Below are 27,897 nucleotides of genomic sequence, written 5' to 3' on the forward strand. Positions count from 1 at the left end.
GAACGATTACAACATCCAATGAGGCGTCCCTTGGAGTGTTTGAGAGAAACACTCAGCGGAAGACTTTTGAAAATTTGCACGCTGGCCATTGCGAGTATTGCAGGCGATGGAACAATGAAGTTTATAGGCTTTACGTTGACATAGACATTGCCCAGGTCATGTCGTCCGAATGAATGCAAACGCTCCGGCTCTGAAAGTATTCGACGCAGTATCCGCTAGTGTTAGCAGAGAAAGGAGAACGTCTGCTTTTTGTTGGTAAAATCAGGTGGAAAATGACTTGACGTATCTAACTGACGCCGATTAACACGAGAAAGAAACGGCTGATGCGCTGCTTTAAACTCGGCCAAAATCGCTTAGGCACCTATCCAGCCAATCAAGAAGAAGTTCACAATTGAGTGCAAACGACCAGGCATTTAGAAATTAATATGGCAGCGCAACAAAAGATGAGCATACGCATATATTTGGCATCATAATTGGCGTAATAATTTAAAAACTCCAGGCATGTGTGAAATGTGGCAACCAAACCATGTGGAGCTTTAGTGGAGCCATTCCAGTTTATTCGATATAAAAACCCACTAAAGTTTGCACTATCTGTCCTTAGGAGGTGCGATTACATAAAGGTTTTCTTACTAAAAACCACCAAAGACTGGGACTTGGCGCAGAATTTGGGGCCAGCTTCATAAAAACCGCATCCAATGACTCGAATCAGACCCATCTTCCGTCAAAAGACGATGTTATAAGCTTTCAATTATATAAAGTCGTTGTAAGCTAGAAATTGGGCAATTTTTTGTCTATATAGACCTTAAGAAAATAAGTTGTATATATAGGGTGATCCATATAGGATGAGAAAACTTGTACGTGGTCGAGAAGTCAATGCATCCTCAGAGAGTAACAGATTCGTGCGGATTTTAGAGCGGTTGTATCGTTGGTTAACTTTTCTTTGAAAATACTGCTAGAAACACAATTTTAACGGTCAATGGTGAGTGTTACAGAGGCTTGATAAGCAATTTTTTGCTGCTGTAAATTGAAGGAAAGGACTTGGGCGATCTTTTCTGTTCGGTAATCGTCTTATTAGTCATCTCAGCGATATCAATGCTTGGAGCTACGATTTGATACCGTTAACTTTTTTTGTGGGGTGCCGTGAAATACCGATGTCAAGCGAACAATCCTTTAACGATTCAGGCCACTAAGGCGAATATCGAGCAATCCATTCGTAAGGTAGAGCCATAAATCATCACCAAGATCTTAGTCAAGTGCCGAGGTTTAAAATCGCGGGCACGTAGCACCAATTGATAGAATTTTTTTTTTTCTATTATATTTCCCCCATTTGCGCTTTCTTCTCTGGACCGACTTCTGAGCCGCATAATAATTCGTATAAGACACCCCTTGAAATGCAGTTATGTCACGAAAAAACTTCTAATAAAAAATCACCTACAACATAAAATTGTAGGTCTCATCATTTGATGATGGCGCACACCACATAATGGAGAAGGCGCTCGACCAACGCACCTGCCGCGAATGTGTGCGCCTTACTACTACAATTAAAATAACAAATAAATTTTGTGGATGTTCTGCAACGGTTTTTACTATTAAATAATCTTTTTATAAAACCAAAGCTAAAAAACAAAATAATTTTGACCAGATTTTGACATCGAACACCAGTCTGTTCACTGTTGATAGCCGCTTGCTATTGCCAACTCTACTGATGACTCATTGAGCACAAACTGGGTGCTGGTATGCCTTCAGAAAATCCACAAGAAACAAAACAATTTAGAGCAACAGAAATATAACGAAAAGTGAAAGATTGTTTTTGTTTTCATTTTGAGAAAAGTGGGAAAATTGTTTTCAGCTCGTCGCAATAATCGTCACGCGGCACAGCCGCATCGGCTCCGAGCCATGTACAAAGAGAATAATAAAAATAAAAACTCTACAGTACGAGAAACAATACAAGCTAAAAACTGACTAATTTCTTGTAGACAAACATTGTGGCTCATTTTATGACAGCATTAAAAGCTAGACCAATGAAAATTTGTCCGAGTACGAGTAGTAGTAGCGCAGCGGCCCACCGTTTCGGGGACCGTACGCTATCATTGAGGGATGGCACCGCTGGCTTTTGCTTTGACTGCTTACGCATTTTGAAAATAATTTGTTGTACACATGCGCTTCAGATTTACTGCAGCGATACGAAATTGCATAGCAAAATTTTAATGATCTGATGCGAAAATGTGAATTCGGCAGCGGCACCTCCCTCTTACAGGCTGCATAATGATTTTATGTAATGCCACATTTTTGATGTCTATTGAGACACAAATAAAATTTTGCAGAAATAAAATAAATTAAGTTAAAATAATAAAATTAAATACAATAAATAAACAAACAAACAAAAAAAAAACAACTTTGAAATAAAATAATCAAAAAACCAAAAACTAAAATTAAACTGTAATTTTCTACGGTAAATATACAGTGTCGGACAAAACATATTGGACTGATACCTATTAGTCAAGCTATTTCTTTTTACTCTCGCAAATATTATTTTAAACAAGAAAAAATTTCACAGAAATGGAAAGCAACCAGTTATTATATGAAAACATAAAAAATATTTTCTAAGACTGTACGAAAAAAGGCGAACTATAAAATATCGAGCGCGACAACACATATTGGACTCGTCTCAGTTTATCGAAGTAGGGGACCAATATTCCGTTATTTTTTTGCTACTGTACAAGCCATGTGTTCTAATTGATATTTTTTTTTTATTGTGGTCAATGTGAGTGTTGGAATAAGAGTCAATAGTAGTTTCCTATTGAAAATTCTAGAATTTTGTACTGTTGTTAAAAAAACGTGCTAATGGCGAGAAAAAAACATTCAGTTCAAATGAAAAAACGAATTATAAACGATAACAAGCACGGTTTAACGCAAAAGTATATTTGTCAAAAGTTCGCAATGACAAAATCAACAGTTTCATTATAAAAAAATTCCCAGAAACTGGAAATGTTGAAACTCTTCACCGTGGAGGACGACCCAAAGGAGATACACAGCACGAAGACTCGATAATATTGATAGAATTCAAGAAAGATCCAGAGAAGTTGGCAGCAAGTATAGTTAAAGAGCTGAACTTAAAGGTTAGCAGCCGAACTGTGCAACGCAGAGCATGTGCAGGCGGACTGAACAGTTATAGAGCAGCAAAAAAGGCATTTATTTCCACAAAAAATCGGCTGAAACGGTTGAAATTCGCTCGGGAGCACATTAACTGGTCAGTGAAACGATGGAGAACTATACTTTTTTCTGATGAATCAAAATTCAACTTCAAATACTCAGACGGAATGAGAAGAGTTCGGCGGCCAAAAAATAAACGTTTAGATCTTCGATACTGCAAAGGTACGGTTAAGCATAGCGAAGGTGGTATTATGATGTGGGGTTGTTTTTCTAGGTTTGGTGTTGGACCTCCCAATTTAATAGATGGAATTATGGATAGGTTTGTATACCAAAATATACTAGAGAGCGTGATGCTTCCCCATGCTGAGTGGAATATGCCACTTTCGTGGTCGTTCCAACAAGATAACGACCCAAAGCACACCTCGAAGTTGGTAGTAAATTGGATCGCATCGGAAAAAATCAATGTGCTCGAGTGGCCAGCACAATCTCCGGACCTCAATCTAATTGATACTCAATAGGAGGATAGACGAGCAAGGAGTAAACGGGGGCAAAAAGAAGCTATTTAAAGCTGCCAAACAAGCCTGGTTGGATATTCCACTCGACGTTATCAACAATCTACCATAATAGCTTCCATGCCAAAAAGATGTAGTGAAGTTATAAAAAATAATGGTTATGTTACAAAATATTAGTTAATTATTGTTATTCCAATATGTTTTATCGCTCTGAATATCGCATATGTTTTGTTTTTTACGCATATAATTTTATGAAGTAAACTATTTCGGAATTCACAGAGAGAATGTTGGTTCGAATCTCGGTGAAACACCAAAACTAAGAAACACATTTTTCTAATAGCGGTCGCCCCTCGGCAGGCAATGGCCGAGTGAATTCTGCCATGAAAAAGCTCCTCATAAAAATATCTGCCATTTGGAGTCGGCTTGAAATTGTTGGTCCTTCCATTTGTGTAACAACATCAAGACGCACACCACAAATAGGAGGAGGAGGCGCCAATTATATATATATATATATAAACTAGTTAAGTTAAGTTCGTCTTAATTTCTGGGTTTTTAATTTATATTTGAAATGACATTTCACGTTAGGAAAATATAATTACATCGAAGTATGAATGAGCTCAATATGTTTTGTCCGACACTGTATGTGCATTAGGGTGCCCTCACCACGAAAATGTTTACCTTTTTTATCATTGTTTGGACATTTCAGAAGTTAAATCAAAAGAGGAGATTAAGTAATATCGATCTGTAAATATTTTATACCAAATTTTTCATAGGAATTCAATGCTAATTTTCAAAGCGTTGGCGGCACGCGTAAAAAATAAAAAAATAAGAGTGTACATTTTTTGGCCATAAAACAAATTTAAGGGATAGCATCAAGTTAATAAAAAAATTGTCTTTGGATCACTCCAATGTGCATGGTACCCTGTAGAAAAAACTAGACACTTTCGTCAAATACAAAAGCTTCTGATGCTAGTGTGTTGCTTTTGTGTTATAAAAAATATGGAATATTAGTCAAATGTAGACGTTAATGTTAAAAAAAATGCATAAAAATTTAAACTAAAAAATTGTTTGCCTTTCCTGAGAGTCATCTTAAAGTGAAGGGGTAATTGTCAAAGGAATGTCTAAAAGTTAAGTAGCAAGTATGCTTTACCAAGTAGTCTCCTCCCTCAAGAAATTTATACAAGGGTCGTTTAAAAAGTTTGTGCAAAGTCAACGAGATAGCACTAGTGGCGCGTATCGATGTTGTGCATAGTTAGTAGCACCTCTTGGAAAAAGTTTCAGCCAGATCGGTATATTTCTTTGCGTTTGGCATTCGTTTGAAACGAGTAAGTCGAGTGATTTTCTTTTTCCATCACGACAACGCATCAGCTCACGCCTCAGCAGTTGTGGTCGCAAAATTAATGGAACTAGGATTCTAGCTCGTTTCACATATCACCTATTCTCTAGAATTGGCTCCCTCGAATCCCTCGGACTATTATTTGTTCCCCAATTTGAAGAAATGGCTGGCGGAAAAAAGATTTTATTTTTTTAAAGGACTGATTGTAGAAACGAATGGCTATTTTTCAGACATGGACAAATTCTATTATTCGGAAGGGATCAACACTAGCGCTGGTTGAAGTGTAAGAGCCTAAAAGGAGACTATGTCGAAAAATAAAAAAGTATGTAGTTTTTTATTTTGCTAGGACTTTTCAAACGATCCTCGTAGTTTTGTTTGTCATAAATACGGTACGTTTCTTTAATTTTCCGGCTAAGTTCCTCCTATTTTCGGGTTGGTTTCACTATTTTCGGATTTTTGTTCACGAATACCACACAGCTGATCGAGTAATATTTCTTAGAAGTTGTCAAAAAAAAAATACTTCAAACTAAATCATGGAACATCTCGCCATGGTCCCTTGGTTGGGGTCGGCCCTCCTCGTAAGCAATCTTCAGGTTACTCGGTCCAGGGTTGTCCCTTGGTTGACTTCGCTTCCCTGCATATCGTTTTTAGCGTCTTAGTTTAGTGTTTAGCCAGGACTAAAAGGCCGCATCCCATGGATGGTAGCGGCAGCGTTTTGTTTCTTTGTTGTAAGCTGTCCCGGCCTTCTCATAATGTGCAAGCAATTTCCTCTCAATTTCTCATTTATTGGAGCCACATGACAGGTACCTCTGATGTGTTTATTGCTTATCTTATGCAGTTTTGTTACGCCCATCGCAGCATACTCATCTCCGCCACATGGATTCTTTCTTCCATTTTAACTTTGTTGGCATCTTTTTCTCTCACAAGACTCCTGACACTGCGCACAAACTTTGCCAGCCGGCTTGTATGCGGTTGGTCACTTCGCGGTCTAGTGAGCAATCATCGATATTTGAAACTCTCAAACGTAGATATCGTTTTAGCGTCAATATGAAATTTTAGAATCTGGTCAATACAATTAAAAGTGAAACTGACGTGATCTATTTTCTGTCGCTTTTATTTTTGCCTGCATTTGCTTCCAAGTCTTCTGCCCACTGTAACAATTTATTTTGTAAACCATCAGCGTGCTCAGATAGTAGCGCGACATCATCGGCGTACAACAGTGTCCAAGGCAATGCGGCTTGTAGTTTGCGTACTAGAGTATCCATAAGGGGATTGAGGGCTGCGCCGTGATGTACCCCTGCGTTTATGGAGAACTTCTCAGATACACCGCTAGCACAGAAGACTTGTGATGTTGCATGCAAGTACATATCCTTCACCACATTTATGTGCAGTGCTTTCTGGAATATGCTTTTCTCTAAGTGCCTTCCGCACAAGATCACTTGGAACTCAATCGAACGCTTTTCCCAGGTCTATAAATAGGCATGAAGATTCTTACATTGAACTCGAGATTTTTCCACCTGATGTGGCAAGATGTGAAACGCATCTATCGTAGATCTGCCGCTTCCAAAGCCAAACTAATATTCACTGACATGCGCAACTTCTTCGCTACATCACCCTTGGTCTTATGAAACTCTATTAAGTTCGCAACAGTTCGCCATGCATTTGGTATGCCGTTGTTTATGATTTTGTTGAAAAGCATTACAAGAAAGTTAACGCCGTCATCACTTAGCAGCTTCCTTTTAACTGGCGCTTTGGAAAATGCCTCATAATTTGTCGAATTCAACACTTTTTATATCTATTGAAAAAGTGATTAGGTTCGCACCAGATCTGTTCAGACCAATTTAGTACCGGTTTCGAACTATTAAAAATAACAGTCATCACTTTTTCGCTAGTTAAAGAAAGGAAAGATCACGAAATGGTCATAGTTCACAATTCATTCTAACCGCACCAGTTCGAATGTAGAGGATTACTCTACAGGGTAAGGAAGAGAATAATATTTTACGTTTTTCCTTTATTTTTAAAATTAGATTTTGTAATTGTTTTGCTAGCTTTTCGGTATTTTTCGTTGTGGCTTTCTTTTATTTTCTATTGTACCGCTATTAATCGTTTAGAGTACTTACAGCGATGTCTTAAAGTGTCTAAAATTATTTGTTAATCAATTTAAACTTATTTTTAATTGCGGTTGATTTTCTAATTTCTGCGGACTCATAAATAATACCTAAAATATGCACTGCCGAATGAGTAGTCTTACTAAACACTTTCTTAGAATCCATATCTAGTACATATGTATGTATATGTATGTCGGTGTAGAACATCAAAAATAATCAATTGTGTTCTTTTTTTGTTTGGTATTTTGTGTTTTCGTTTCATGGAAAAGGATATTACGTACATATGAAACAAACTACAGTATTTTAAGAATAAAAATAAAAAGTCATAATTAATATTTTATGATGATTCATATCGCGTTTATATATTTAATGAATCAGACAATGAAATCAGATGACGTATGCGGATAAAAAATTAAATAAATAAGGAATAAACAGTGCTGCCAAAATATTTTTATCTATGCCAGTTGCTCCATCTATTCATCACTCGCTAACGCTTGGCGAATCGAAGGCCACCCTTTTTGAGTATTTAACGCAGCTTCTCCTCCTCCTGGCGCGCGTCTTGATGTTGTTCCACATATGGAGGGACCTACATTTTAAGCCGACCCCGAACAGCTGAATGATTTTTATGAGGGGCTTTTTTATGGCCGAAATACACTCGGACGTTTGTCATTGCCGGCCAAGATGTGACCGCTATTAGAAAAAACGTTTCCCATAATTTTGATGTTTCATGCATGGCGATTCAAACCTACGTAATTTCGAATGGTAGTCACGCTCCAAACCATTTGGCTACGGCAGCCGCTCGAAGGCGTCCATATTAATGTAATTAATTATATAATTTTGTTTTTGAATAACTTTTCACTAAATAAAAAAATAATTTCGAGTGATGAAAATCTTTATTTTCGTATTTCCGCGCTCCATTTTTTAACTATTTGTATACTGCAGCAGTATGGTTCGCCCCAAAAGCTTTAGACCCATCAACATGACTTCTTTCATGCTCACGAACGACTAGTGGAATTGCGCATACGTCAGAAGTCGCTGAAGGCTCACCCTCTGTCTCAATTTCAGCATGCCTATCAAAGTGGAAAATCCTGCGAGTCGGCACTGCAAAACCTTGTTGCTAGGGTAGAGCTGGCCATCGACAGGAGGGACTATGCTATGGGCATTTTTTTTGGACACGGCATAGTCCTGGTGCTAGTGAATTGGATTTGTTCGATGCTGGCCCAAAGAACATCACGGTGCGAGCAGAGAAAGATCTGCTTGTGTCATCCGGGGTTAATAGAGGCTGCCCCCAAGGCGGTGTGCTGTATCCATTGCTCTAGTACACCACCTTAAACGATTCGGGAGTGTACGCACAAACATATGCGGACGACATTGCCTGTTTGATAACGGGCCCTTCGCTTATGAGAATCTGTAGGAAAGTGCAGAAAATTCTGGATATGATTGAAACTTGGTGCTGTGCGAATGGACTATCGGCAAACCCTACCAAGACTGGTATTGTCCTCTTCACCAGAAGGAGGAAGCTTGATGGACTCGTTCTGCCTAAGCTAAAAGGAAACACAATCCAGCTATCCAAAGAAATCAAATATCTTGGAGTAATTCTCGATAGCAAACTCCTTTGGAAGTCACACGTTGAAACAAAGACATTCAAAGCACTGACAGCCCTCTGGCAGATTTAAAGATAATTAAAAAGGGAACCCGAGTGCAGTACAATGGACTTATGGTATCTTGGGACTTGTATCTGAGTGCTGTTCTTGCTATTCTGTCCCGAAAAAAAGAAAAAAAAATACTTCGCAAGTACGATGCCATTTGCAAAAATTGTACTAACTTCGAAAAAATTGTTTGCCATTCGGGCAGATTCTGTACTTCTCTTCCGAGTGCACTTCAATGCAATTGTCAGAAATGTTCAAACCTGGCCGAATATCTCAATCCCAGTTCATTTTTTCACCGGAATTTAGATTTATTTATGTAATGTGCATGAAATAACCACGAAATAATGGACTAGTGAGTAACACAAATTACCTTTCCAAAGTGGCTTTTAACAGCCCGAGAACCGACAGAAGAGAAATATAAAAAGGGCAGTTTCGGAAAGCCGCGAACGATCTCCGGCGGTGATCTGTGTTATTTCTACAAAGGTGTTGCTAAATTCAGTGAACTAGGCATTTTAAACTAAATTCATCATCATTCGAGTATTCAACAGTAACGGTATAACATGAAAAACCAAATACGTAATTTTACCGGAAGGGCTTAGGTTTATGTATGAATTGAAAAAATTGAATCAATTGACTGGCGTTCAGAAAGTGAATGCAATGAAAATGTGCTATTCCTACCCCGACAACAAGGGATTTAGGAAGGGAATTAAGGAATAGCGTCGTTTAGAGGTCTAGCCAATACTAGACCGATAGCCGGCTCTCAGCGAATTTGACAGAATCAACAGATAGGCTGACGAAAAAACTGAGATTGTGTTAGTGATATACGAAAAAAATCAACACAGTCTCCACTCATGTTACTTCGTTGCCGTCTGAACAACGGTTGATTGGACGAGTGTGTGAATACGTGTGAAACGAGCGGGCAAAAATCGGTTGCCGAGGGCCCTGTGACGAAGTTGCTCGCACAATTTTGTTTCTCACCGGTTCGCATTAAGAAGAGTACCAGTATTAAAACTAACCTAAATTCATTTGTTAAATCCTCTTTTTAAAGATAGGGATAAGGATAAGATTATACGGTAAACAAAAAACAAGGGAACAAAGGAACAAGTTCCGTATTCCCCTGATTTTGGCTCCGACAGCCAATAGACTTTATTTTCTTTTCTGCATTATTTTACTTAAATAAACCTGCAGCTGACGCTCGTAAAAATTTTGTGTACATTTTCTACAACTATGTTCTGTTCGGCCAGGAGTGCGTAGGCTTGAACCTTCGTGCACGAAACATCAAAATGATAGAAAAAGTTGTTTCTAATAGCGGTCGCCCCTCGGCAGCTAATGGCACACCTCCGAGTGTATTTCTGCCATGAAAAAGCTCCTCATAAAAACCATTTGCCGTTTGGAATCGGCTTAAAACTGTAGGTCCCTCAATTTGTGGAGCAATATCAAGACGCACACAACATATAGGAGGAAGAGCTCGGCCAAACACCTAACAGAAGTGTACGCGTCAATTATTTATTTTTATTTATATGTTCTGTCGGAAACTAATTGGTATAGATGCTTTAAAAGTAATGATATTGTTGTTGAAGACAAAAAACCATTTTGGTGTACACAAACGAGTTGGCAGTTTTCAACTGATATAAATAATACAATAATATCCAGGAGTCCCGACAAAAAGGAAACTTCTTTAGCGTCGCAACTTGGACGAATATTCTTAGGACACGAATCCACCTAAAAATGTTCCGTTCGAAATAGCAAGTACAAATACACATTAACTACCACACCACCAAGTAATACATTCTCCAAACACTGCTACTGCAGTGAGAGGTTTGGTCGGATATAAATTAGCGGCATAAGATGGTTGCTTGTAGCCGTACTTAGAACCGCATTCTGACAAGTCTACAGATTACTCGACTTGACGATCTTATTCCTTTCTCATCGCTCGTGAAGTGGTTAACTGTTATTATATCGAAGTTCATCGAAATTCACGTAAGCTCTAGCCTGAGGCATTGGTCCTTGAAGCAGCAGTAGGTCATCCAGTGAGGTACTTCTTTTTGAGTATCAAAATAATTCTGAAATGCATTGATATGGCGCTGCCAAATATTTGGCCTAGAAAATGGCAGATTTTAATTCCAGTTGAGCTCGAGATAACTACAGCAATTCATTAATCAAAAAAATCCTGACGTGATAACTGATTTTTTTAGCATAACAACACTTTACTCGTATTTCCGTTAAAAGTCATTCAATTTCAAGATGCCGAAACGGGGTTATTCTAAGCAGAAACTGGCTTAGTAGAGCAAAAACCTGAGTCGTTCAGAAACTCTATCGAGGAAATACATATGTACTTATTAAAATTATTTATTTGTGCTGCTTGTGAAGAAAACTTCTCATAACGCCTTAAAGCAACAGCTGAGTTCATAGATCTACAATAATATGGTCTCGAAGACGGCACTTAACAGCTTCAGTATTGGCTGCTATAATAGATAATACAATAAATGGAAAACATAAACAGCGGCACACTGTGATCGGACACATTTCGAACTGGCACACTTTTCAAGAGAGGGACAGATTCTAGAATAGGTCTTTGTCTATCTCATCTAACGGGCCAAAAGAGAGACGGGTGTTAGATGAGTAGATTTAAGGGCGCATGTGAATAGTTAGTTAGGGTCGTACGGGATACCTTCACATGCCGGACATATGTTGAGCATGTCGGAGCCAATTCTGGACAGGTAGGAGTACGTAATGAACGCAATTATGTCAAGGCAACGCGGGTCTCACGAGACAACTTAAACTCTTCGTCTGCGCTCGGTGGTAGTTGGACTCCAATGACGGCATTCGGGAGTTAAGGAAAGTGGTAAGAAACTCCTGATTAATGGCGTTTAATGTTTGTCTATATTCCCCTGGATCTCATCAGTGTAGTTGAAGATATACCTCCTGACTCGCCTGGGAGGTGGCTAGATCTTTAGCAAATGCTTACAAACGTCGTTACTCTGATGAAGGAGCCGTTGAGGTTTCGTTTGTGGTGCCTTACTGCACGGAGCTGCTCCAGTGACGATAGTTGAGCTTTTTCAACACGCGTCAATCGATTATATTTCTAACAAATTTTCGTGTTAAATTATATAAGAGATTTCACGTTTATATAGGATTCTAATGATTTGCATGTATCTCAATAATCAAATAATTTTTATATAAGTACTCGTATACAAAAAAACAAATTTCTTGAAGTGTTACCAACTTCACACTGCTTGTATCTGTCAATCAGCTCATGACATCAACGTCAAAATTTTTCTAATGAAGCCATCATTAAGTATTTACGTCTCAGTTTTGTTGATTTTTTTTTTCTGTGATGGAATTCAAACGTAATAGTGTGATTGCGTTATATTTGGTTGGGAAATCACAACTAGCCATTGTTCGTGAGCTCAGTCACCTCAAAGTGAATAAAATGTTTGTGTATCGCACTATAAAACGTTACAATGATACTGGTAGCATTGCAAAGCGCTATGGCGGTAGACCAAAAAAACCGCAACAGCGCCAGAAATGGTTCGGAAAGTGAAGGCTCGACTTGAACGAAATCCACGTCGAAGTGGAAGAAAAATGGCTAAAGAACTGAAAATATCGCAAGACAGCATTCGATGCATATTGAAAAATGAGCTCAAGGTCAAAGCTTACAAGTTCCAAAAAGCACACGATCTTTCACCCCAGCAAAAAAAGTTCGGTGCCAAAGAGCAAAGGAGCTGTTGCGCTTGCACGAACGCGGCGAATTTCCTAACATTGTGTTTTCTGATGAAAAAAATTTCCCAATTGAGCAATTCATAAACACTCAAAACGATCGTCTTTACTTGACCGAACGCTCATACGAGAGTTTGAGCCTACACCACTCGAAGCGATTTCCCATCGCAAGTAATGGTTTGGGCCGCAGTGACCGCTGATGGACGCTCTCCAATCGTTTTATCGAGCCTGGTCTCAAAGTGAATGCGACTTATTATCGGGAAAATGTTTTAGAAGCTTCTTTAGAGCCGTGGACACGCAAACATTTCGGTGGTAGACCATGGACGTTCCAACAGGACTCCCACCGTCTCATAAAGCTCGTGTGAACCAAGAATGGTTAAAAAATCATGTTCCACACTTCATTTCGTCCACATAATGGCTTTCGAATTCGCCAGGCGCAAATCCGATGGACTATTCCATCTGGTCCATTTTGGAGAGCAAGGTGAGGACTAAAAAATATGCTAGTATGGATGCGCTGGAAAAAGCGATTATACGAGAATTGGCCAAAATACCTCAAGATCACATTTGTGCAGCATGCAACTCATTTTTTGACCGTTTGAAGGCTGTAGTCAAGGCAAAAGGTGGACATATTGAGCTAAAGTGAATATATGTTAAAATTCTAATCATTTTTGAACAAATTTGTCTTTGAAATCAATAAAAACTCATTTCACACAAAACAGTTATGGTGTTTTGAATAGGTAACACTTCATATCGTTTACACTGTATATTTGGCTAAGATTATTATATTTTTTTGCGTAAAAATAGGTATGTATAACAGTTTTGTGCCAATTACGCTCACTTCAGCTGACTACGATTTTTTTATGGTGAAAACGTGAATGAATTAAATAATTTTTATTTAGAAAAAATTTAATTATTTTGAAAGTTCATTAAGTTTCTACGCTTATTCAACAGCGAGACATTAAACAGTTGTGAGAAATACACGTTTCACGTATGTTGAAAAATCATCAATATTTACTTTAGAAAGAGGAGGACCGAGAACTTGCAAAAGAGGTTGACTTATCCAAAAGTGGTAGATTTTATTTAAAAAAAAGGTCAAAAGGATCGTTTGGGGGCTCCCAGTAAAACAGGGACCAAGAAAGACGCCTCCGCCGCATGTGCTTGAAGAATCGGTTTAAAAGTGTGATGGAAATTATGAGAGACCTTGAGCAACAGCATAAAGTTGAAGTAGTAAATAGGCCTTTAAAGTAAGCGTTCAGCAAAAAAGTCCCTTCTCACACAAAAAGTTAGAACCAATCGACTGGTATTTGCAAGTATTCACCGAAATTGACATAATTGGCATAAGGAGAATCCAGAAGATTTGGGAATATTTTTTACGTTATAAATAAAAATTGTTCAAATGTTTTCAATACAAAATATAATCACGGACCTTGAAATTCCGCCTGGGATTTCTCCATACTTAAATCCGATAAAAAAGTGTATGCCAGTTTATGCACATAAAACAGAAAAGAAATGTAAAAATGGTAAATGTTTGCAAAACCCATGCCTTCTCAAGATGAATTTGTTAAATTGTCCAAGTGTAAGCTCACGAGTTACAAAAGTTGTAAGTTGTATTTATTTTTTTAAGAGAAAATTATGTGAAAATAAAAAATATGACAAAAATAGGAAGACTACATCTTCTCCTAATGAAATTTGTTTTTCGGAAATAAAGGGGTTTTTTATATTAATAACAGGTGTTATTTTGAATAGTCCACTATTTCGGTAGATCTCACTTTTGAAGCTGTCATTTTTTGATATTTGCCAAGTAGAAACTAAGCTATTAATAAAAATAGAACGATACACGCTTAAACAAAGCATTGAAATTATTAAAATTCACTATAAAATTGGTGAAAACTTGGCAGAGACGGTTCGTGAAACTCGAACATTTTTGGGTTATCGTGAAGCACCTTGTCGGACCGCAATACAGAAATTGGTGAAAAAATTTGAGTGGTTGGGACAAGTTAGTGATGTGGAGAATAAAACACGTGCACGTCGCTCAAGAACAGACGAAAATATTGCTGTTGTAGCCGAAAGTGTTGAAGAAAACCCAGGTTTGTCCTTTCCTCGTCCACAAACGTCATTACACCGTATTTTGCATAAAAATTTGGGTCTTAAGGCTTATAAAGTCCAGTTAACACAATAACTCAAGCCGGCCGTGTCTTTGCTGATTGGGCCGTTGAAATGCATGAAAATGATCTGAAATTCTATCGAAAAATTATCTTGAGTGATAAGGCCCATTTCCGCCTCGGTGGCTTCGTCAACAAGCAAAATTGTCGGATGTGGGGCTCAGAAAATCCTAGAGTTATTGTTGAAAAGCCTCTCTATCCTCAACGTGTGTCTGTTTGGTGCGGTTTATGGTCCGGCGGAGTCATTAGACCTTACTTTTTCGAGAATGAAGCTGGAGCAACAGTTACGGTGAATGGATTGCGCTATCGAGAGATGATAAACGATTTTTTATGACCGGAATTGGATGGTATTGATCTGGACAATGTTTATTTTCACCAAGACAGCGCTACGTGCCACACAAACAACGAAACCATTGATATTTTACGGGAATAACACCTCTTATTGGAAAACCCTCTCCAATACATAATAAAAAGTATTCGTCTGAATTTAATGGATTTTATCCTAAAGAGGTAAATTAGTGTGCCAAATACATATTTAAAAAACAATAATTTCGATTAAACACAAATAAGAAAACTTAAAAAATGTTGTCAATTCGTGTTGCTGCGGAGTTCGGTGATATATTTAAAAATCCTTTTTTACAAGATAATTTCTTAACCTCTTGAACCAGTTTATCATAAAAGTTACTTATAAATTAGTTTGTACCCTACAAAATAAAGTTACAGCATCTTTGAAAATACTACCGTTTTTAACCTAGCATTGCAACACTGCAACTGGTATAAACATATCTTGGCAACGCTGGAATAGAGCCATAAATTGCATGTGTTTGTAAAATAGTGAGTTATACCAGTTGTATGAGGTCTAACTATACTCGCTAGCGGCCAATCTTGCTAGATAACTTTGTTGTTACTTTCGCATGCAAATTTTTCGTCAAGTTAGTCTAGCATAGAGATAGTGAGCGGGGAAGTGGCGAATAAAAGAGTCCTATGGTAATGGATGGTATGTAAAGAGTGATCAGATTGGACTACTTTTCCCAATAGGGTTTCTTTTACGAATCATACGTGATCACTGCCAAACTAAATAAATAATTTTTTTCCGTATTCATTGACATTTCATCATGGAAAGTCTTACATCTCAACAAAGTTTACAAATCGTAAAATTGTATTACGAAAATCGACGCTCTGTAAAAAGTGTTCATTGCGCGCTCAGGCCATAACCGCGCTGGTGTACATAACTGTTCAGAAATGAGGCTCATTTTTGGCCGGGTCCCCTGTGGTCTTGAAATTTCAAAAAATAGATTTTTTTGTTTTTTCGATATTTCGAAAGTATAGTATCTTAACCTGTTAAGTGATTATGTCGTATATAAGCGTCAATTTCAAAAGTTCATTTTTTAGTTAATGTGGTATATGTGCGTCATGCCGAAAATGGAAATTGCATTTGCTAAACGAAAATTTCCTTGTTATTTTGACATTATAAAGTAAACATGAACACTGAATTTCCTGATAATCGTTATCATAATCGTTCAGCCAACGCGCACGGTGAATCTAATATTTGGCTGAAACCGGTTTTGCATTGACAGTCCATCGCTTGAAATTAATTCAGCACAGTAAATCTAGCTTTCATGCGGAGATTCCCAATATTATAGCTTCTACAGCCCATTAACGAGATAGAGAGCGCTCCGCGCGCTCCTGTACGTCAAACTTTAAACTCATTTATGTATCTAGCAAAGACTATTTTCGACCTGGTGTTGTAAAAAAAAACTATTCAACCGAATCGTCTGAAATAATATGTTGTTCACAACATCAATGGCTATTGTCCGTACTGGAATCATATAATTATTTCGTATTTTTTTATTAAAAAACTGAAAAAAACGATTTTTTTCAAAATGGACAACACCGTCCAGGTCCAATTTTTCGGAAGGGTCAACTTCAGTGCCATTTCTTAAATTATTAAAATGAAAAAAAGAAGTTAAATAGAAAGCCTAAAAAATTTAAATATCGTTGCCATATTCGAACTGAAGAGCAACCCGAAGCTATTCAAGAAAAGTCATTACATCCATTGAAAACAACCGTTTGGTGCCGCCTATGTATTGGAGAAATCACAGGCCCATATTTCTTTAAAGAAGAGGCTGGCGCCAGTGTACCAGTGAACGCCGAACATTATCGCGCCAAGATAATATACTTTTTGATGCCGGAAAATGAGGTCCGTAATCTCTAAAATATTTGGTTCCAATAAGACGCCGCTACTTGGCATATAGCCCGTGAAACAATGGATTTACTGCGTCGTCGTTTCGGTGAGCAATTTATCTGTCGCCTCGGACCAGTGGATTGGCCACCAAGATCATGTGATATCACACCTTTGGACTTTTATTTGTCGGGTATGTAAACTCAAAATGCACTGTGGATAAACCAGCTGCGATTGAGGCATTGGAAGCCATCATTACTAAAATTATTCACGAGATACCGGCCGAAGGCCTCAAGCGAGTCATTCAAAATTGGTGTTGACGGATGGCCATAGTACGGCGCAGTTATGGCCAAGATTTGAAGGGACATTTCTTTAAAAAAGAAATGTCATGAATGAAGACAAAAATAAAAGAGATTGGCCAATCAATTTGAATTTTCGTTGTTTTATTTCCATTAAAAATCCGATACCTCTAAATTGATCACCCTTTATCACCCATGTGTATGCATAATACCCACGTTTGTCAACTAATCTTATATATTATATTAGAATGGGTGGAGCATCGGCTGGTTTATTGTTAAATCTGCTTTTTTGGCCCAGACTGGTATTCTTAACTCAAAAAAGTTACAGAACCTAAGTATAATTTACGCTTGATCAACGTTTCAAAATATTCCAAATTTACTTGACTAGTCGAAACAGCCATTTAATGAAGTTCTATTCTGCATTAATCAGAAGGTTTACTCTTTCTAATAAGTAAAACCCGTAAAATCATGTATAGCATTAAAAAACCAGCTGATGATCCACGTTTTATGTTAAAAATAAGACAGATTTGAAAACAACTGGGCTAAAATATTTTCACTTACCATAGATTAGGTCCCATGCGCGCTAAAAACATTAAAAGATATAAACAATTAGCAAAAACATTTTTTTTTTTTTAAATCATTTGTAAACTTACAGGATCTACATCAACCGATAATGGGTTGACATTAAAATTAACTTTTTGCGCCATGCCGTTACGTATCGTTTCATAACGCTTTATTGCCGATGGTGATGATGTCAAGTTAAATGCATTCCCTTGAGCGTCTGTTTTATCAGTATTATCTTTCTGATCATATAAGGAAGATTCCGACTCTTCAGGAATAGCACCCCAACGTGTTAACCCTGCTATTCGTGCGGTTGGTATCTGTGTTGTTGTTGGAACGATAAAATTGGCATGACCCTCGGTGCTGTTCGTAGGCGTTAGCGAGTAGTCAGAGTTATTTGTATGATTAGCAGAATTAGTTGGCGTCAATTCGAGTGACGTGTTTGAATTTTCAGTCGACTTTAAGTTGCTGAAGTCGAGTTGGTAACTATCCGTAGAATGTGTGGTATCCGTACAGACAATCTGGGAAAGGGGCGCATTTGAGTGAATAAATCATTTAAAGAATATTTTATATTATAATTGATATTATAATATATAATAAAAATTATATATAATAAAAATACTTTCAAAAGCTGATCAGCCGATCAAATTATTAATCCGCATTGCCAGCATTGCGAAATCTTGCCTAATGCTTCGCTGAATTATTTAAAAGCTATAAATGAAAGAATTTTTTTTCTAATAACAAACCTGTAGATGCTTGAATTCATATTCCAATGGTTCATCAGCGCCGGGTAAGTCAGCAGTTAACTTTTTCATAAAAGCTAGCACTTGAGCCATGGGTGGACGTTCTGCCGGTTCTTTTAGCCAACACGCCTGCATTAGGTTTTGAATTGGTTGAGGAATTTTGGGATTCATTGGAGGGCGGTGACCTGTAATAATGAAAAAACCGTGTTAAAATATTCAGAGTGTTATAACTGTACACAGAAACTACTGTTTGTGTTCGAGGACTTTTTGCAAGAAGTAATTGAAATAGTGATTAATTGATGATAGCGGCAGGCTAATCCCCTACCCTGTCAGAAAGCAAAATAGATTAACGAAACCAACGCAAGACTGAGTCTTGTCGAGGCAATATGCTCCCGAGTGGAGTGAACAAGGAAAAAAATTGAAATAGTTTGAGTTGTTGTTGTTGTAGCAGTATAATTAACCCTAACTTATAGTTTGAGTAGTTGTTGTTGTTGTAGCAGCATAAGCATTCCCCATGCATATACGAGGAATGCTGCTAAAGTGGCAGTCCTTCGCCGAATATAAGTCTGCGTCATTCCGGTTACGTAGAACCGACTGTCGTGGGATCGTATAGTTTGAGTTCGAAAAAGCTGTTTTAAGCACTTTCTTTTCTGTTTGTTTTTTCGTGCCTGGTTAGAATACACTTTTACAATGTCATATTCTTTTTATGCCTGTTATACAAGTATGTGACAGTACAAATACGCAGCTACAGTAAAACAAAATTTCCCTATATTAGAGTTTATTAAAAAATGTTCTGTAAGATTTCTTCCTAAGAAGTGTCACAAAAATAACTCGCACTTATTAGACTAAGATCGGATATTGTGGGCTATTCGGGTAATGTGGTCAACGTCTGTATTTCTTATAAACTTAAAAATTCATATAACGGTTGTTTTATGCTACTCGGCTTTTACATTGGACTCTTTACTGATGATCAAAATATTTTGTGAAGTGGCATCGATTGGTTTTTCAGTGGCGTGTAATATTAATGGTATTTTTTAGCAAGTGATTATTTTTAGAGTGTAGTTTTTTAATGCGGTGTGAACTCTTTTGGTCGCCGTAGCCGAATGGGTTGGTGCGTGACTACCATTCGGAATTCACAGAGAGAACGTTGGTTCGAATCTCGGTGAAACCAAAATTAATAAAAACATTTTTCTAATAGCGGTCGCCCCTCGGCATGCAATGGCAAACCTCCGAGCGTATTTCTGCCATGCAAAAGCTCCTCATAAAAAATATCTGCCGTTCGGAGTCGGCTTGAAACTGTAGGTCCCTCGATCCCTCCATTTGTGGAATAACAACAAGATGCACACTACAAATTGGAGGAGGAGCTCGGCCAAACACCCAAAAAGGGTGTACGCGCCAGTTATATATACTATATATAAGAACTCCTTTTTAAATTATTTAAATAAAAGTTTGTAATACTTTTTTCTTGTAAGTGGTACAGTGGCCAATGTGGGCTAGTCAGCGTCGGGTATTGTGAACTAGTAGCCCACATTACTCCCTTAGTATTTTTCTAATTCTCGTTAATTTTCCTATTTTGTATTTCCCAATTATACATATTTAGACATGCCAAAAATGGAGAAATAAGGAAATGGGACCCCGTATGATGAAAAAAACCATTGAAGCTGTTAGGAATGAGGATATGGGCACACTTTTTGCATCAAAGACTTTTGATGTGCCGCCTTTTACATTGCAAAGAATAGCAAGGAGTAATGCATCCCCTAACCTGCTTTTAAAAACCCCACTTGGACGTAAGCTAATACTGGACGAAGCCACAGAAAAATACCTCGTAAAATGTACATTAGAAATGGAATAAAGACTTTGCGGCCTCACTAGACACGATATTCGTTCCCTGGCGTTTCAATTGACGGAATTGCCAAAATGTCAAACAAATTTTCGGTCCTTAAGCAATTTGCAGGGAAAGGTTGGCTCCATAGATTCCTGCTCAGGCACAAAAAATGAGCTTAGTTTTCGTTCTCCAACGGGAACGTCTTTTAATAGAGCAATGGGTTCACAAAAGAAAATGTAAAGATGTTTTTCGATTTACTTGAGCAGGAGTATGATAAACACAAATTTCCACCAATTGATATACAGAATGTGGATTTATATTACCCTAAGTTTATTTTTTTTTTTTTTTCAAATAGTCAACCAAGAAGGTCATTAATTAAAATAAAAAATATTATATGAATTAATTCATTGGCTTATTATTAACTGTTACAATTGGTTTTGGTGATATTATCTAGTGGCCCACTTTGCCCGAATACCCTGGGCCAGATTACCCACCATTTTTCTTTTATCAACTTTTAAGGTGGTTTCAGTTTTTCTATATTATCAGGGTATATTTTGTAATAAAATGTAAAGATAATTCAATATCTGTTAGAAAGAAAGAAAGATCGCTTTTCCATTACGATTATTTCTGCAGAAATTTATATCAAGGTAAAATGATGCCCACAATACCCGACTTTACTCTACCCATGCAGAATTTATCAAAGGCAATTTCTTCCTCTTGAAAAAATCTTATCGGAAATTGAAAATATGCAAATATAATCTCTAATTACAAAGCCTTAAAATGGAATAAAAAAATACGTTCAGTTTAATATTAAGCGAGTTCGGAGGCTAGACATTTTTTCATAAAAAATTGTGCAGATACGAGTGTAGCTATGTCTAGCTGTTCCCTTGTTTTAATTTTTAGACTGAGGGATTCACAGTAGCAGGCACTTAAAGACTTGGCCATTGTACTCGGCAAAGTGCCTTTCTTTTCATGCATTCATTTCAGACTGGCTGTGATTCACATGACTGAAGCAACCTTTTTAGCAGTCGATACTTGTTGGCAAACTTATCGACCCTATCACTTTAGCCAACATATCGGTGGATATATCTCACATCCTTCTGAATGTCAGAAATTTATTGAAAGCTTATCTAATACAAATATACTAACCTTTATGAATTTGCCACTGTATGGAATAGGCATTTGTAATGTCCGCAAAGGGCTGTTGACGCATCAATACTACCCACAACACAGTGGCCCAACTAAAAACATCACATTTCTCATCGTACTTGCATGATGAGAATACCTTCAAAATAAAAACCAGTAAAACACATAAATTTGGTACCCAGCACTTTGAAGTTTAAGTTCACCTCCGGTGCCATGTACACAGCCGTACCCCTATTATTAGTCATTTTGGTAGCCTGATCAGCAACAGTTCCAAAATCACAAATTTTTAAATGACGCCCTTTATTTGTAAGTAGCAAATTGAGTGGTTTTAAATCACGGTGTATTAAAGGCTTTGGCTTCATTGCGTGCAGATAAGTAACTCCCTAGTAAAAAATAGTAGGATATGCTTTAATAAATTAAGCTTAACCCAAAAAATAGCATTCATTTACCTCTGCACATTGGCGCGCCCAACTCATGGCATGTGCTGTCGAATAATAGGGCTTCACTTTACCATGCAAGAAGGTATGTAAGGATCCGCCTTCCATAAATTCCATAATGAGGTATATTGAATGCTGATTTGCGGTAATCGCATAAAGCTCTATAATGTTAGGATGGCTCACGCGAGACAGTTGTCGAACCTGCAAACAGTGGGAAAAGTTTTAATTGCAATTTGTTTTTAAATCACATAAACGGAAGTTTATCTGTTGTTTAGCTAATTAAAATATTGTATTATAGCGAGAGTAATATCCATTAGAGAATTATATCCATTTTGAAAATCGGCTCATATCTCTAAAAAAACTCGTTTTAAATTACTTTTGACGCCCTTATAGTTGCCTATCGCGGTCGCCATAGTCCGTTACCATTGGTCCAAATGATAGACAATTTTTCGAGTAGTATTCAGGCGATGAGAATGCTTCAACTGCATTTCTCGTATGAAAAAGTTTCACATAAAGAGTATCTGCTTTGGAAGCGGCGTAAAAATGGAGATCCATTTATATGTGGAACTTCATCAAGACGAACGAAAAAAATTGAAGAACAGTGGCCTAATAAAGGATGTATGCGTGATTATAGCAAAGGCTGCTTCAGTTTTGGCATGCGCGTAGGCTAAGTCAGCCTAAGTCAGTCTGATATTTGAAATCGTTTCCCTAATATAATTTACCACGGCATTCGCGCTACGTAATCTTCTCTCACCTTTTACTTAACTCTAAAATAATGATGATAGTTCGTATGCGTACCACTAAATTTGTGAAAATGATTTCTTTTGAAATCTATGAAAACTATGAAACTTTGAAACTATGAAACTTACAAATAACTGGCTTAATGCATTAGGTATTAACGCAAATGTAAGCAAGATTACCTCCGTTTCAATGGCTTCTGCTTGGTCGGGATTTGCCATAAACTCTTTTGCAGCCACAAGTCGTGTTTGCCATTTCACTTTATAAACTACTCCAAAGGAGCCATGACCAATTTTCTGAAACCATTAAAAGATAAGTAGATTTGTATCTCGATTTCTGATATGTTAATCATTTTATAAATGTTGTTAAAAAAGTTCACCTACTTCTTCGAACGAGAGGTCTGGAAATGCCACTATAGGTTTGAATTGGTCTAGACCATTAATTATACTCAAGGGGTAAGTTGAACTAGTTTCCTCTGAAAGAGCCGTCAAAGGTGACGACTTATTTGTCGATACAGTTGTTGCAATAGCGGTTGATGACTGTTGCTCACTTGTTTTGCCATTGGAATCGTCAGTACCTATAGACGAGCAAGACGAAGCACCATCAGCAGGCATCGCTTCGACCTGATTTGGTAAAACTTCTTTGGTATTCGTCTCAATCGTCATAGCGTTCGTAGTCTGCTCAAATTCTGCCATCTACAAGCAACCTTTTACAAATATTACAAAGCAGGACATACAAAAATAATGCAACAGCGTCATACAGCTGTTTCGGTGATGGCTATTGCCGCTGGCAGCTTCAGCTGTAAAACGCAAAATGTTTTCTTATTGCCGTACAGTACACTAGCACATTTTGCTGCTTGCTTTGTCACTAAGTAGATGTTTTGGGAAAAAATTATCCACCGTGTCGTAACTTCGCGTCAAAAACAAAATAAGTAATTGTTTATGGAAATATAAGCTAAATAAAGTCAATAAAAAATTACGACGATTCCCAATCAGCTTTCAACTTTTTCCATTCCTCTTCTTCGTCGCTTATCAGCTGTAAGCGAACGTCAATTCGAGAAGTAACCTGACTTTCAATTCAGTGAGTTCTGTGACATCTGTAGGGAGATAAAATTTCAATAGAGAATGACAACAAGATAGAGAATATAAAAATGTTATAAAAGAAAACGAAATGAAAGTTGGATATTTTTTAGTAAGTTATAAATAAATATAACTATATTTACAAAAGTGCCCATATGGGCTGGTTGGTGGAGGTGTTATCTGAGCGATACATCCCAGACCCAATTAGCTTAAAAGATGCCATTTCGATACACCACTGTCCATATGGGTACCAACGGATGCCTTTTCGTCCCAATATAAATACATTTCAATAGAGCGACAATACTAAGCTTAATTTGGTTAATGTTTCGTTCAGCACTCAAACATTGCATATATTTTTATTAAAAATATATAAAGTTAGTACCAATATTGATATTTTTTTTTGTAAATACAGTTAAAATACATTATCTTGTGTGAAGAAAAACGGAAGATTGGCGTCTAATAATACGTTGACAAATGCATTAATCACCTATAAATCCACCAAATTAATCTACCCGTTAACATATTGCACATTACCTGCAAAATTGATAATCAGCTGTCAATACTGCTTTGAGAGGTTTTTCTTCATAGAATTATTAGACATAATTCTAATAAAATATTTGTTAAATATTATTAATTATGGATACATTTTACAGAAAATAACGTGTGTTCATAAACGTTTTGTCCTCTTATTACTCAATATAAAATATAATATTGAATATCCCATGCGCATTGCTGCCATAATTTTTTGCAACCTCAGTAAACGTCGCATAAGAATTTCCTCCAACTGTTTATTATTAGCAGCCAATTAAATTGACTATTCCTTCCCTTTGTCTTTTCCTCATTCGTTACTAATAATTAAACAAACCAAAAACTCCAAAATATTCCACTCAAGCAATTTCTATGAAGAAAAACCTCTCAACACAGTATTGACAGCTGATTGTCAATTTTTGAGGTAATCTGCCATATGTGAACGGGTAGATCAATTTTGTGGATTTATTGCTAATTACGGCATATGTAAATGTACCTTTAAATGTCTTACTGCCGTAAACTAATTCGTGGCTGATTGTGTACTTCATACAATTCTTCTTTATCCCATCTTCTACAATATTTTTTGGCACTACTTTGATAAAAATGCAACCAAGGCGATCCACCTTGAATGCAACCATACATTTTTTCTTTTGTGTTGAATCGGATTTTCGTAAATCGGGAGATTTAGCAATAAGAAGGCTCGAAATATATTTATAATCCGTGATGGTGGAAGGCAAGTTATCATCTTTGGCTAACTTACATTAATTAAATTTGTGTAGAACTACTTGAAGACCATAGCAAGAGAATTGCATTCGTGTGCCGTACTGCAACTGCAATCTCAAACCTCAATAAAGGCCAAGGCGAGAGTCATCGGACAACGACGACGACAACGAGAGTATCTTTGAGCATTTACTTGGCTCTTTTGTTTCGTTTGGAACGGTAGCGGTCCCCACTCTTTCGCTTATGTACGGCTGCTGTTGTAATCGCGCAAAAAGGTAGTGAATCAGCTTTTTCATCGCAGTGGAGCACTTCAGTCTTTGTGTGTCCGCGAAATGCAATAGTTGATTAGTTCAGTTTTAATATTTTTCAAATTCAACGCAAGTCGAAATACATTTCTGTGGCCCGTTTGCTGACCTGCAAAAGAAAAGTGTTCGGTAGAAACAGTTTAAATAAGTTGAAAAAAAACCTTGTGCCTTAGCATTATTTGCGAAAGTAGAGCAAAATGAATCGACCATTTATAGTTACAGCTTTGCTGTCAATTGTTGTCTTGATAGTTGCCGTCGACACTGCAAAAGGTAGTCCCTCTTCTGCCGACATCGACTTAAGCCAAATAAATGTTAATGACCTGCAACAAAAACTACCACCAGAGTTGGCCAACACTAATTTGACGCTGGACGATGCAAAGACTCTTGTTCGCGACAAATGTGTTTCAGTAGCAGGCAAGGAAAAAGGCGAGGCGGCTTATATTGAAATAGAAAACGCTGTTTCAACACTGTCAGATTGCGCTACAAATATATTGAATTTTACTGCCATTCAAGCGGAAATTGATGAGGCAAGTCCTAAGGGCGAACTTGATGTCGTATTCAACAAATATTGTAACAAACAACCTGAAGCTCTTAACTGTATTGAAACATTCAACAGCAAGTTAGCAGCATGCTTGGATAAGGATGAAAAAGAGCATCAGGAAGTGTTCATGCGCATCGTGCGTAGTCTTCTAAATTTCGTATGCCATAAAGGAGGCGACCAAATAGCCCTCTTTATTGCAGAGAAAGGGCCAGAATGTCTGGATTCGAAAAAGGACGACATACAAAACTGCATAAATAGCACATTTTCAGGGTATGTCCCACAGAATGGACTCAGTGACATCAAACAACTGCCCAAATTTGTGATGGGTACCAAACAATGTGAAGAAATGCTGGATCTAGAAAAGTGTATTGTACAGAAATTGGAGACATGCAGTGAAATCACTCCTGCTAACATTTTTGAATCAATGTTCCGCTTCATTAAAAATGAAACGATATGCCACAATACTCCCCGTGTAGCGAAACAAGCATCAATGATTAGTGGTGTTAGTGGCGGTGTGATTTTCCAACAGCTTGGTATCGTATCATGGCTTTTTGCTGCCAGTTTATTCTATCAACTCGTAAAACGTATACAGGCGTAGGCATATCATATCAGCGGATTCAACTAAATTGTAATGCGGTGTACAAAAACAACCCTTTAATACGTGATTGCACTATATACTCCCCTTCTACATATACTTAGCATTTAATTTTTGTTTTTTTTATATGAACTCGTAATTGCACATCTAATGCGGATGTATTTAGTGTACTAAGTGAAAAGATTGTAAACAGGGTATTTCAAAAATTGACTGGCTAAGAAACTACGCATTCACACACTTTCTCGGTGTTAAATATTATATTATAATTCGCGCTCTACAATTACCCTGTACTGTACTGTATATTATTTATGCCCTTATTACTTTTTTATAGATAAATTTTTTTTTATTAAATAAATTAAATAAATTTTTTTTATTAAATAAATTAAATAAATTTTTAAATAAATAAATAAATAAATAATATCAATTTTTATAAGTCATTTTTATTTCTATTTGCAAATATTGCCCACAAAATCTCGTTGCTAATAAGTAAAATAATTAAATTTGAGTGTAGAGGTTAATGGTTTTTATACAAAACGCCTCTTTATATTATTTGTCGAAATTGGTTATAAAAAACAAAATTTAAATTTTTTGATCCCTAAGGCACCACAATAAAACTATGCAAGATCGAATAACCTACATATAAATTGTATTGAACCGAGATAGCTGCGATAACACACTGAAAGTAAACGATTAAATATACTGTATACAAAATACAATAATAATATATACATATGTACATATTTGATGTGCAAAAATTATTAAGTGTGTATTTATAATTAAGTAGATGGTTTGTACTTTTGTTAGTAACTAAGTGTAAAGTGTAACTAATTAGTATTTCTGTAATTGAAGTCGATTTATTTGAATAAAGCGGTATATACTGTTACGAGTACGAGTATGCTGTATAGGTAACATATATCGATGTCCGTCAAGTGCCAAACGTCCGCTAAAGCAAAGACACATAAATAGCTGAAAATACTAATATGAAATATTATATCAAAATATTTCCCACATTCGTCAAGTGTTTACCCATAAGTTTTACACGACTTCATATGTATAGTATGCGCTATGTGCGTGATTCTCTAGTATGCGTTTCAATCTGAAGGGAATATTTGTTTTTCTTTTCTGTCCGTGTAATAAGTCGTATTTAATTTGCGCTGTGTGTAATTTGAACTTTGCCCAGTTTTAATTCAGCTTCTCATGTTTAAGTGCTTTGTGTTTCACGCTTGCAAACTGGTTCGTATGTGCATGTATATGTACATATGTATGTGCGTTTGTGTACAGCCATATCAACATTTTTCAAACATTTTATGCCCATTATACTTTTTATATTGATTTATAATTGATTTTGCAATTTTCTCCACAAGATACTGTCTATGGGCACTATAATATGGATAATTTCTGGACGATTTTAGATTTCCTGGCTTTTATTTTGTTGCTTGATAGCATTGAACACAGTACTCATGTGAAGTCAAATGTGCATATGTGCATACACATACACCACGCTACAAAATTTGAACAAAAGAATTTTGTTTTTGTATAGAAGTATAACTCAAAGAAA

The 27,897-nt window shown here is 36.9% G+C and overlaps 2 protein-coding genes across 3 annotated transcripts in view; one reads left to right on the forward strand and one right to left on the reverse strand.

Annotated features, from left to right (window-relative positions):
• LOC129237738 (mitogen-activated protein kinase kinase kinase 7-like) overlaps window positions 1–23,626 on the reverse strand; it is a 60,404-nt gene extending 36,778 nt beyond the window's left edge. The window contains exons 1-9 of one of the 2 annotated variants that reach the window (XM_054872655.1): window positions 23,332–23,626; window positions 22,955–23,266; window positions 22,754–22,867; window positions 21,846–22,034; window positions 21,600–21,779; window positions 21,400–21,535; window positions 18,429–18,610; window positions 17,775–18,203; window positions 17,683–17,704 (exon numbers count right to left, since the gene is read on the reverse strand). In XM_054872655.1, the coding sequence (XP_054728630.1) occupies window positions 17,683–17,704; window positions 17,775–18,203; window positions 18,429–18,610; window positions 21,400–21,535; window positions 21,600–21,779; window positions 21,846–22,034; window positions 22,754–22,867; window positions 22,955–23,266 (1,564 nt within the window). In that variant the 5' untranslated portion in view covers window positions 23,332–23,626. Of the gene's footprint in view, window positions 1–17,682; window positions 17,705–17,774; window positions 18,204–18,428; window positions 18,611–21,399; window positions 21,536–21,599; window positions 21,780–21,845; window positions 22,035–22,753; window positions 22,868–22,954; window positions 23,278–23,331 lie in introns of both variants that reach the window. The other variant, XM_054872654.1, reaches the window with a different exon arrangement.
• Window positions 23,627–24,816: 1,190 nt separating this feature from the next.
• Window positions 24,817–27,222, forward strand: LOC129237794 (27 kDa hemolymph protein). The gene has a single exon (XM_054872728.1). The coding sequence runs from the start codon at window positions 25,401–25,403 to the stop codon at window positions 26,340–26,342; it is 942 nt and encodes a 313-aa protein (XP_054728703.1). The 5' UTR covers window positions 24,817–25,400; the 3' UTR covers window positions 26,343–27,222.
• Window positions 27,223–27,897: the final 675 nt, after the last annotated feature.

Source organism: Anastrepha obliqua, chromosome 2, assembly GCF_027943255.1.
Source record: "Anastrepha obliqua isolate idAnaObli1 chromosome 2, idAnaObli1_1.0, whole genome shotgun sequence".
NCBI lineage: Eukaryota > Metazoa > Arthropoda > Insecta > Diptera > Tephritidae > Anastrepha > Anastrepha obliqua.